The 10,040-nt window shown below is 51.5% G+C and overlaps 2 protein-coding genes across 2 annotated transcripts; one reads left to right on the forward strand and one right to left on the reverse strand.

The window, feature by feature from the left end:
• Positions 1-4,982: 4,982 nt before the first annotated feature.
• Positions 4,983-6,014, forward strand: LOC121672361 (uncharacterized protein FLJ45252-like). The gene has a single exon (XM_042044982.1). It carries the CDS (start codon positions 4,983-4,985, stop codon positions 6,012-6,014), a length of 1,032 nt encoding a protein of 343 aa, XP_041900916.1.
• Positions 6,015-7,937: 1,923 nt separating this feature from the next.
• On the reverse strand, positions 7,938-9,751 carry LOC121672362 (smad nuclear-interacting protein 1-like). The gene is made up of 2 exons (XM_042044983.1): positions 9,634-9,751; positions 7,938-8,851 (listed from the first exon to the last, which is right to left on the reverse strand). The coding sequence occupies exons 1-2, from the start codon at positions 9,749-9,751 to the stop codon at positions 7,953-7,955; spliced, it is 1,017 nt and encodes a 338-aa protein (XP_041900917.1). The 3' UTR covers positions 7,938-7,952.
• Positions 9,752-10,040: the final 289 nt, after the last annotated feature.

The following is a 10,040-nucleotide window of genomic DNA, read 5'->3' on the forward strand; positions in this document are numbered from 1 at the left end:
GGAAACCTCCTTGTTCATCTTTAGGTGGGTGAGCACAAGTTCAATCAGCCACCTTGTTTCTGACAGTATCTGCTGTGTTGGGAGCATCTGTCCCAAAACAGAAGATGCAGCTTCCTGGGTTTGGGCTGTCCAAGTCTTCTCAGGATCCCTTGGGACTTCCTTGGCCAGGGCTTCAGGTTGCTGTACAACCCGCTGGGACAGTGGGTGGAGAATCTTGGCTTTGTGGCAGATCTGCATCTTCCTGCAGCCCACTCATCACAGGCCAGGGCAGCTTGAGCCAATCCGTGTGGAGCAAAGTTATTTTTAGAGGGAGCTTCTTGTAAAGGATGATGATGGTGTTCTTTGGCCTAAAAGCTTGCAGGGTACTGCCTCCAGTGGCTGTGCAAAACCACCTTATTTAAAAATTGATTTTAAAAAAACGCCAACGTTATTGCAATGAAATTTTGGATGTGATTCAGGCAGAGTTCAGCAAGTTTTGGGGTACCTGAGCAAACATGAACTGTGGGGCACATGGGTCCCTGACTCCAGGAAGCGTCACTGGGCAGCCAGGGTGCTGCAGCAGCAGCTCAGGTGGGGGCATGTGGAAGTTATTTTCAGTCAAACTTTTGTACTTCAAGAACTCCCCTGCGAATCTGTTGGAGTTGGGGAGTAGCTGGTAGGGATGTGAGGGGATCATGGATGTGACATGGAGTGCTCTGGTGAGTGGTGCTGATGGGCAGCTCAGTCACCAGCAGTCGGGGGAGCCCAATGTCTCAGTGCTGAGGTGTGGGCACTGCACTCTGAGCTGCACCACTCCAGCAGGAAATGTAGGCTTGGGGGAAGAACATGAAGCAGAAGGGTTCCTCTGCAGTTATTTTTGTGTCCTGTGCTGTCCATTTCCACAGGGGCAGAAGCTGAGCTCTGGCTCCAGATCTCGCTGTGCTGTCCCTGCACGGCAAGGAGGGGCTGCTGGCTGGGTTCTGGAGCAGGGGACCACCCCATGGAACTGCCCTTGTGATTTTCTTAGGGGGTCCCTGACTGTACCTTAAACAGGACTCGTGTAAGTGCTGGCTCGGGCACAGCACAGCTGAGGGGGAGCCAGAGGATGCTCTTGGTGTGCAGGGGTCAGACTGTTGATGAGCTGCTGGAATGTGGGGCGTGGGTTGGTGTGTTTAACTCCTGCCTGGTGCAAATGGCTGTACAAGTGTGCCAGAACTACAGCATTAAATTCCTTATCCTCTGGAACTGAAGGCCCTGGATCTGCCTCCAGGTCTCCCACTGTCAGTGGCTTTGAACAGAAACACTTAATTCTGCAAATTGTCTGATGCCCCAGGTGTCACTGACCTTTGGTGTGCTGTGGTACCTCCTTGCTGGCAGTGCTGTGTGGGGGTAGTTCTGTATTGTTGCTTAATGAGATTGCTTCTAGGAATTGGAATACAAGGAAAATCTCCACAGTGCAAGAATGAAGGAGTGATAAGTCTTTTGACCCTTTTAAAATTCCAAACTAGTAATTCTGCACACTGGTAACTGTGCTATCTTTAGCTACCTGTTCCTGTGTGTTGAGTCCTGCCTGACTTTGGCTTGATGAAATCAGGAGAGTTTCCTGGTGAAAGAGTAGCTGTAGACTCCAGGAATTCCTCTGTCTCCCCTGACCTTTTTTTTTGGGTCTTCTCCAGAAGTGAGATCCTCACCATTCTGGTTACTGCTCTGTCTCCTGTAATAGGGAGTAAATATTTTCTATAACCTCTTGGTTATTTCAGTACTCTGCCACTTCAAGGCACTGTTTTCCTTGGAAGCTGGGGAAAGTCCAGGTGCCAGGGCTGTCACCTGGGGTAAAGCTCTTTCAGGTTGCTGTCTGAATACCTGCGGAGTGTGTTCCTGGGGTACTGAGTGATGAGAGGTTCTCCCTCTTGAAAAAGAGCCTGAGTGTAGTTTGGAATCTTTTTTAGTATGTGTATCTGACCTTGGAATCAAATACTGCCCACTGGTGTTGTACAGGAGTAGGGAGAATCCTCATCTCCAAGCTCCAGCTTCTGTCAAGATTTCTGCTGTAAAGCTCATGGCTGTTGCAGTGGGCATTCCTGAAACCTGAGCACTCACTGAAAACCTGAGGGAGGCTTCCCCATGGAATAACACCCAGATCTTGGGAGTCTGGAGGAGGAGGGGACAGACAGGAACTGCCCAGTCTCAGGAGAGGAAATGCTCCCCCCGCAAAAGGGGCATCTCTGCAGAGGGGTTGTGGGGCTTTGTGTGTCAATCCAAGCAAATCTTCTGCCTGGTTCTGTCAGGCCCCCCGTGAATGGGTCCAAGACCCCACAGAGATGGGCCAGGGCTCCAGACCAAGAGGCACTGCCTTAGTTCAGTAGATTTGTCCTTCACCCTCCTGCTGTCACCAGCTCGTGGAGTGACCCCTTTTCTGTAACACACAACAAACTGCATCCAGGCCTTTTCCCAGGGAACTGTCCCTCGAGTGCCTCAGCCTGGCTGGTCTCTGATCTCAGACCTGCCAAGGCATCCATCAGCACTGGCAAACTGAAATTCCCTGGTGTCCTGTAAGTCAAGGACACCTCTGCAATGTTGGTTGAAAGGCCCGTAGTTACAGCTGCTTGGGGGAAGCACTGCCCTTGTCTTGTTATCTCTTCCCTGACCTTCCCACACGGGCTGGGTTTTGGTTTGATGGGGTATTTCAGTGTCAGTGTAGCCCAAACCCTTTTTTAACATGATATTCACAGCTGGAGAGGAGATGTCCGAGTCGCACAACCAGATGTTAACTAAGGTAAAATGCTGGTATGATGTTGTCTTCATTGTTGTAATGATGCTGCTGTAGCTCCTTCTGGGACCAAGGAATGTGCTAAAGAAAAGCTGTGGACCAGTTACAGTGGGATGGGTCTGGAAGTGCCAGGTCTTGCCCATTCAGCATTAGAGAGACATTCCCTGGCAGTGGGGGTGGTGTCCCTGCCTTGTCAGTGAGTCCCCACTCAGGGGATCATCACTGTGCCTGGTTTTGTTGTGTTCAGGTCATTGTGGCCCTTCCCTGGTGGTGCCACTTGGCAGCTCTGACTGAAAGCAGCTCCTGCTGAAGCATCGCTTAGATTGTGTCTCCCAGAGTAACTCAGAGCTCCTGTACTGGCCTTGGCAAGGGAGAAAACTGCTGCTGAGCATTTGGTGCCCTTCTCATGTGAATGGGTAGAGAGAGCATCAGAAAAAGTAATTTTTCCCAGAACAGGGCATTCTGCTTCTTGTGCAGTGTCCCCACGTTCAGAGCTGCATGCTGCCAAGCAGACGGATTTACATCCTGTCCTCACTCTCTTACTCTGTCCCAAGTGTCATGGCCTGTGTGGGCACAGGCATCTGCTAACACACGTCAAAGTTAGAAAGAGAATTCCACCCAAATGTGCTGTTCTTGTGCAGAGTGGGCCCTTGGTGTGCCTGGCCATGCTCTCCATGACGAATGCCTTTTTCCTGTGGTTCAGTGCGGACTGGGGGATCCGGAGGCATTTGCATGACATGGCAGCTGGTCTTGCTCTTGTTCAGCCTGTATCTCAGAAAGTCACAGCAAGCCCTGGCCGGTGTGGGAGCAGCTGCCTGGGAGGGAGCTCCACCGGAGCCGTGCTGCTCCTGGAATCCGAGAGTGGCGTCTGAGGGGAAAGCAGTGTGGACACCACAGGCTGCAGGAGAGCGAGAGAGAGGGTATTTTTGTAGAGGAACTGGTCAAATGTTCGCATATCTGCACTGTCTTTATTTAGCAGTGTGATGTACCCAGGTGAAGAGTTTCCCAATAAATATTGGTTTTGATGCCTAATGAACGACTACTGTGTCTTTACTTGTGAGCAGTGATGGAGAAGGGGATAATTTGTGTATCCGTGGGTGTGATGGAGAGGCAGTGCTTGAGGGCTGTGATGGGTGTGTAAACGTGAACAATTAACGTGGGCAGAGTTTTCCCTGGGCAAGGTTCTGTCACTGTGTGTTGGTTGGTGCTTTGCTGTCCCTGGGTACCAACCAGCCTCCTCACCCTTCTCGTTCTTCCTGCAATTCCTACTGTTTAGTTTTCATGTGATTTTCTCCTATCCTCTTGCTAACGAGTCCAATGACACACTTCTAACCTGCCAGTAGTTCTGTGAAGGTAAGAGATCTTCTGTTTTGTCTGTGTGGTAAGGCAAACTCAGCCTTCTGGTGGGCTCTTGGAGCTGGAGAAGGGCAGGACAGCCTCTCCCTGCACTGCCTTGTTATGCTAATGCAGAAACAAGTCAGGTCATTGTAGCTATGATCCTTGATTTGAAGTCATGGTATGGAGTGTTTGAAAGCCATTTGTCTGGCAGTGGTTAAAAGGAATAGCTGCTACTTAGGATTCCCTAAAAGCTGTAGGCTGACTTTCAGTCTTTGAAATCGGCCTGTTATTTTAGCAGGTTTTGGTTTCCACAAGCCCGAGTGCAATTCCACTTACCTGTGGGCTGGCCCACAGAAAGAGAGGCTACACCAAGCAATAGATGTGTTTGGAGAGCAGCAGTGCAGGATGGAGTGACAGAACTTGTCTGTCTGCTGGAGCTTCCCCCGGGCAGCAGCGTTGGGAAGGGAAACACTCTGTGATGGTGGCTGTCGTCACGGGTGGGTGGGAGAGAAACCTCATGGAATGGTGCTGAGGGTGCTGTGTGTGCCCATGCGTGTGTCAGACATCTCCCATCCTCTGAGCAGTGGTACCCGTGGTGTCCCTGGGCCGTGCTGCAAACACCTTCCCTGGCATTTTATCTTCATTGATTTGCCCTCCCTCTCCTGCCCATTTTCCATGCATGGTGGTGGTTTCCATCTGAGAAGCGTGACGTTCTTGTGTAATGTACCTCTCATTGTGACTGCTGACCAAGGAGATGGAGCTGGGTCACTAACACTCTTCTCTTGTGTTTGTAGGTCTGCAGAGGGATCCGGGCCGGTTCCCAGCTGTAGCTCTTGAGCTCTGTAAAGGAGATTCTGGCAGTGATGGACTCGCTTTATACAAGGGTCAGCCCAAGATGCTGGAGGTGAAAGTGCAGCACAACTCAGAGTCAGAGTACTTGGCCAGAGATGGTCCTTCAAGCAACAGCTCCTTCTACAGCAGTGAAGGAGAGGGGACAGACCATGAGGGAGATATTCTGGATTGCAGCGGGTCCAGGCCTTTACTGATGGATTCGGAAGAGGAGGAGGACACGTGCAAGCTGTGCCCAGGGTTCCTGCAGCCTGTGCCCAGGGAGAGGCGTGAGGCCTCCAAAGAAGATCCCCACTCCCAGGCCAGAGCAGGGGAGATGCTGTTCCCGGCCTTCCAGTCGCGCACCGGGGAGGTTTTTAACGAACCCGATGTGTTTGCCACGGCTCCTTTCCGAAGCTCCAGGAAGGTGCTTGATGAAGTGGATGTCTTTACCAAAGCTCCTTTTATCTGCAAGGGCAGCGCAGCTCTACGACACCCAGAGGAAGCAGATGTATTTCTGAGAGCCCCTTTCACTAAGAAGAAAAGCATGGAAGAGTTGACTTCCCATAAGGAGCCGTTCACACCACCCATTTTCCTAAGCCAAGGAGGCGATGGCCGAGCTCACCCGATGTTCCCGTGCCTGGATTCAGCAGCACACGGGTCCGTGGCCTCGGTGAGAGCTCCATACCCTTCTGCTGGGGTTGCTCAGCCAGGCAATCTCCATCCCTGCTCCGTGAGAGCCGTGGAGGCCCAGGAGAGCGTCCCTGCTAAAGCAGTGCTGCCGGAGCAGGGCAATGTGGCCGGTGAGAGGAGCCACGGCCACGCGCTGCCCCCGGAAGCCGCGCTGGGCTCCGTGGCCAACAAGCCTTTCCGTCCGCAATCCCTGTCCAAGTATTCCCGGCACTACAGTCCCGAAGATGGGCCGGGCCTTGAAGCCAAGCCCATAGCTGCTTACAAAGTGGTGTCTCAGACCAACAGACAGGCCATAGCAGGGTCTGTCGCTGTTGTCCCACTGTCTTCCAGGACTACGGAGCTGCCCGGCGCGGATCCCTTCGCCTCGGCGCCCTTCCCTTCCAAAGCGGCAAAGCAGAAGCCTTAATGTGCTGGGAGCTGGGGGCTGTGCTGCCCGCAGGACCACCTCGTGCAGGACCTCGAACCTCTTAGCTGAACTGAATCATATAGCAATATATATATATAAAATAATTATTATTTTTGGTCAGGACTCTATTTGCAGTGATATATAGTTGAACCATTTAAGTTATGTTTGTCCGAATGCCTGCCTCTCAGGATCCTCGTATCCTTTCCAGTTGCTTCTCAACTTCCTCCTCTCACTGTCTTCCCTCCATTTATTTTTTTTTTAGATGCTTTTCTCAAACCAGTAGTATTCCATATTTTCTAGTCCTGGGTGGATAAATGCACTACAAGATGAATTAAAAGGTTTATTAATTACAGAGCGAGTCAAGCGGGACTTGCTAATGCTCTGGAAAAGACATGATTTCACAGGTTAAGGGGTTACTGTGACTTTTGCTATCAGTGATACTCCTGCTGCTCCTGGCTCCAGATGTGCTGGTGGGTGCTGTGCCCACGGATCCAGAGCCGTGCTGTGATGTCTGATGCCAGCCTGGGCAGTGCTGGTGAGAGCAGAGCTGTGGCAGCAGCATGGCTTTGCTCCCCCAGGACTGGAACACGTGGCAGTGCTGCTGCCCCGGGGCTGGGGCCGGAGTCAGGGAAGGACTCACGGTGCCTTCATGCTGTGAACGCCAATGAAGCAATCAGGCTGTTGCTGTTGCTGGAAAATCAAACAATTGTGCAAACAATCAGGCAGAGCTTTCACTTTTACACATGTATTTTGGTCTATGCCAAAGCGTAGGACCTGGAAATCTGCTTATGGTAAAGGAGAGATGTATATTTACAGTATTAAAAGTAGACCTTATGGGGAAATCTTATGATGTAAACAGCTCCATAACTCTCGTGATGTACCTCATGTGGTGTGACTCAGCAGAGGCCACAGCCCTCTTAGACTGGTTTATATTGGCAGAGAGCTTGACTCAAAGTGAATTCTGCCTATTGCTTTCCTATTGGTTAAGGATGAACCTAAACAAAATTCATTTGCTCTCCTTCTGAAGTGTTATGTCATCATACTTTACCATCACCCAGAGTCTGCAGTTGCTGGGGAGCCCCATTTCACAGTGAGGACCTGGAGGATCTTTCCTGGGCAAGGTTTCCAAGTTTATCTCGAAAGGGGGTCGAGCTTTTATAAGACCAAATCAGCAAGTCAAAGGGACTTGATGACAATTTTGGTGCAGAAATACTTGGGTCTGATGGCATACTTCCCGACCAGCGAGGGCCAGAGCTTGGCCAGAGCTTAGGCCTTGACTGGGAGGGTTTCCCTAAAATACCTTACAAACAAACTTTTATTAATAATCAATGGTAACATGAACAACCTACAATCAACCAAAGGAATGTATATGAGTAACATCAGATAAGTATCTTACAGCTAAATCCCTTTATAAAAATTCCGTGTATTAATGTTATGTTGTAAACAACATATTCAGAATCACCAATCATACCGTTTCTTGTGTAAAAATCTTTAGTTACGGCTTGAACCCCACAAACCAGTCACTAAACAAGCTCCATTAATCTTGTTCCTTCAGTTTCCCAACAATGAAGCTGGAGTAACCAAGGCTGGTCGGACCACCCTTGCAGGTACCCATTGTGGACCGGAATCTGTGGAAACACAAGCATATCCTCACCCCCAGGTTATTAATGGAAAGGGGCTTTCCCATTGATACACTTGAGCTTTTTCTAAGTGAATTTGTGATACACTAAAACGGTGTTGGACTGGGGTTAGGTCATTCTGAATGCAGTTCAAAAAATTAAGAACATATAAGGCTTTTTGCAGTCTTTCGTGGGAGGTGTATCCCATCCCTACACTGCCCCTTTTTTGTTTTAACAGCATGGACTTGAGAGTACTGTGGGCCTGTTCAATTGCAAGGAGTTTCTCTCCTCTGCCCCTCCCCAATTTCTTCCTCATCTGTTAACTGTCAGACTCTTTCTCCTCATCCTCATCATCGTCCTTTGCACTGGCCTCAGATTTATCTGAGGATTCATGGAGCAGAACGTACTCCCTGCTGCTGAACCCAAACCTGAGCACATCCTTCTCCTTCAGTTCGCAGTAGCGCTGGGGCTCGATGCGCTGGTTGTTGAGGAAGGTGCCGTTCCCCGAGCCCAGGTCGGTGATGCAGGGCCTGACCCTGCGGCCCGCGGTGCCGTCAGCTCGGGTGTACTCCAGCAGCCGGTACTGGAAGGCGGCGTGCTGCCTGGAGCAGGAGGGCTGGTCGATGGGGATGTCGGCAGTGCGGCGGTGCCGGCCCGGCAGGTACGCGCTCTGCCTGTGGATGTGCAGCACCGGCAGGAGCTCCTCGTTCCTGAAGGGGTACAGGCGCCAGCGCGTCTGGGGGATGCGCGCCTCGGGGGGCTCGCTGTACGTGATCACCGGCCCCCGGAACGTGTTGGCGTCCTCCAGCAGTGCCCCGGACAGCTCGAAGCTTGGCTTCTCCTTCTTCACAGCAGCTTTTCCTTTGGGTTTGCTCTCGGACTGGTCGCCGCTGCCCTCGGTGCCCTGCCGGTGCTCTCGCCTTCTCTCACTGCAGAGCTCCCTCTCTGCCTGCTGCTCCGGCAGGCTCTGCATGTCCCGCTCATGGCCGCGAGCTCCCGGCCCGTCACTGGGGTTCTTTCGGTCCGAGTGCTCCCTGTGCCTGTCCCGGTCACCGCTGCCGCACCGCCGCCGCTCCTGCTCTGACAGGCGTCTCTGGTTCCGCTCCTCGTTCCCCTTGCCACAGTGATGCTCTCGCTCCTGCTTCGCCCTCACGGCGCCGGGCTGCGGCTGCGGCTCCTCCGCCGGGGTGCCCCGCTGCCGCGGCTCTCGGCCGTGTCCTCATGCGGGGCGCCGGGCACGAGAAGCCGCTCCCGGCCGGCCCCGCTCCATCTCACGCTCCCCGTGGCACCGAAACTGCGGGAAAAACAAAAACCCTCCAACAACGTTCTTAGTGTTAAAGAATCGAGGCCAGAAATATCTGGCCAGGATGTGCAACAGAAATAATTTCATCCACACATAGCCCGGGTGTGTAGAGAAAATCATTCTATGACACATGAGTTTTACGAGATTTTGCACGTATTTTATACAGTCAAAACGCCATAGAAATTCATTGGTTCGATGTTCATTGGTTCCAGGTTACGTAGTTCTTAGTACTTGGTTTCCTATTGGGTACAGATCTCTCTCTGCCTCCGATGTTAATTAGGTCCTCATTCTTATCTCTCCCAGGCCAGGTGTCTCCGACCATGCCAGGGGTGTTGTGTGGAGTTGATGTTCCTTTGATGGCCTTTAATTGCCGTTGCTGGCTGTTATCTTTTGTGTATCTTCTGTATTATTCCCAGTCTGTTGAGATGTTAAACTCATCAGGCCTCATCTAGTGGAACAATGTCTTGGAAAGAAACCCCAGCTACTCTGTGTTCCCTTTCCCTTCCCTTAATTCAGTTCCCCTCCAAAATATTTCCAGTTGCAAGAGACGAGCCAAGTGTTCTGTTGGATGTGGGGATTGCCTGGAAGGGAGAGGGAAAAGCTTGGACTGAGTTCTTAGAGCCTTGGGGTGGGGAGGGAGAATTCTGGAATGCAGGGAGGCCACGTTGGCTCCCACAAGTTGCTGGTGAATAGTGACCAGCCGAGCCCAGGTCGGGGGAGCTCGTGGAGCTGGGACCCTCCTGCCCTGCGCGGCTGCACTCGGAGTTAATAAATATTGGTGCATAGTGGTGGTTATGGGGCTTTCTGTCCTCCATCACCACCTCTTGAAAACAGAAGTACTGTAAAGAAGTTTCTGGGTTTCCCTTGAGATGTTTCTTCAGCAACGCTGATGCTGTTATTATGTTTTGTTGTTTAGTTTTCTGTGTAAATACACACCCGAAAGGTGGTTTTTGTTTTAAGTATCTGTTCCCCCAAGTCATTTGTTGCTGGATGGGATCAGTGAGAGACATAGAGAATGACTGTGACAGCAAACTGTGAATTCAAGAGAGTGAGTGTGAGGGCCCAGACTTGTTCCAACACCAGCCTATGTCACAGCCACACTGA

This window comes from Corvus kubaryi, unplaced genomic scaffold (genome assembly GCF_017639235.1).
Source record: "Corvus kubaryi isolate FWS band 111438036 unplaced genomic scaffold, C.kubaryi_AGA036_p1.0 52670, whole genome shotgun sequence".
In the NCBI taxonomy this organism is placed as follows: Eukaryota; Metazoa; Chordata; class Aves; order Passeriformes; family Corvidae; genus Corvus; species Corvus kubaryi.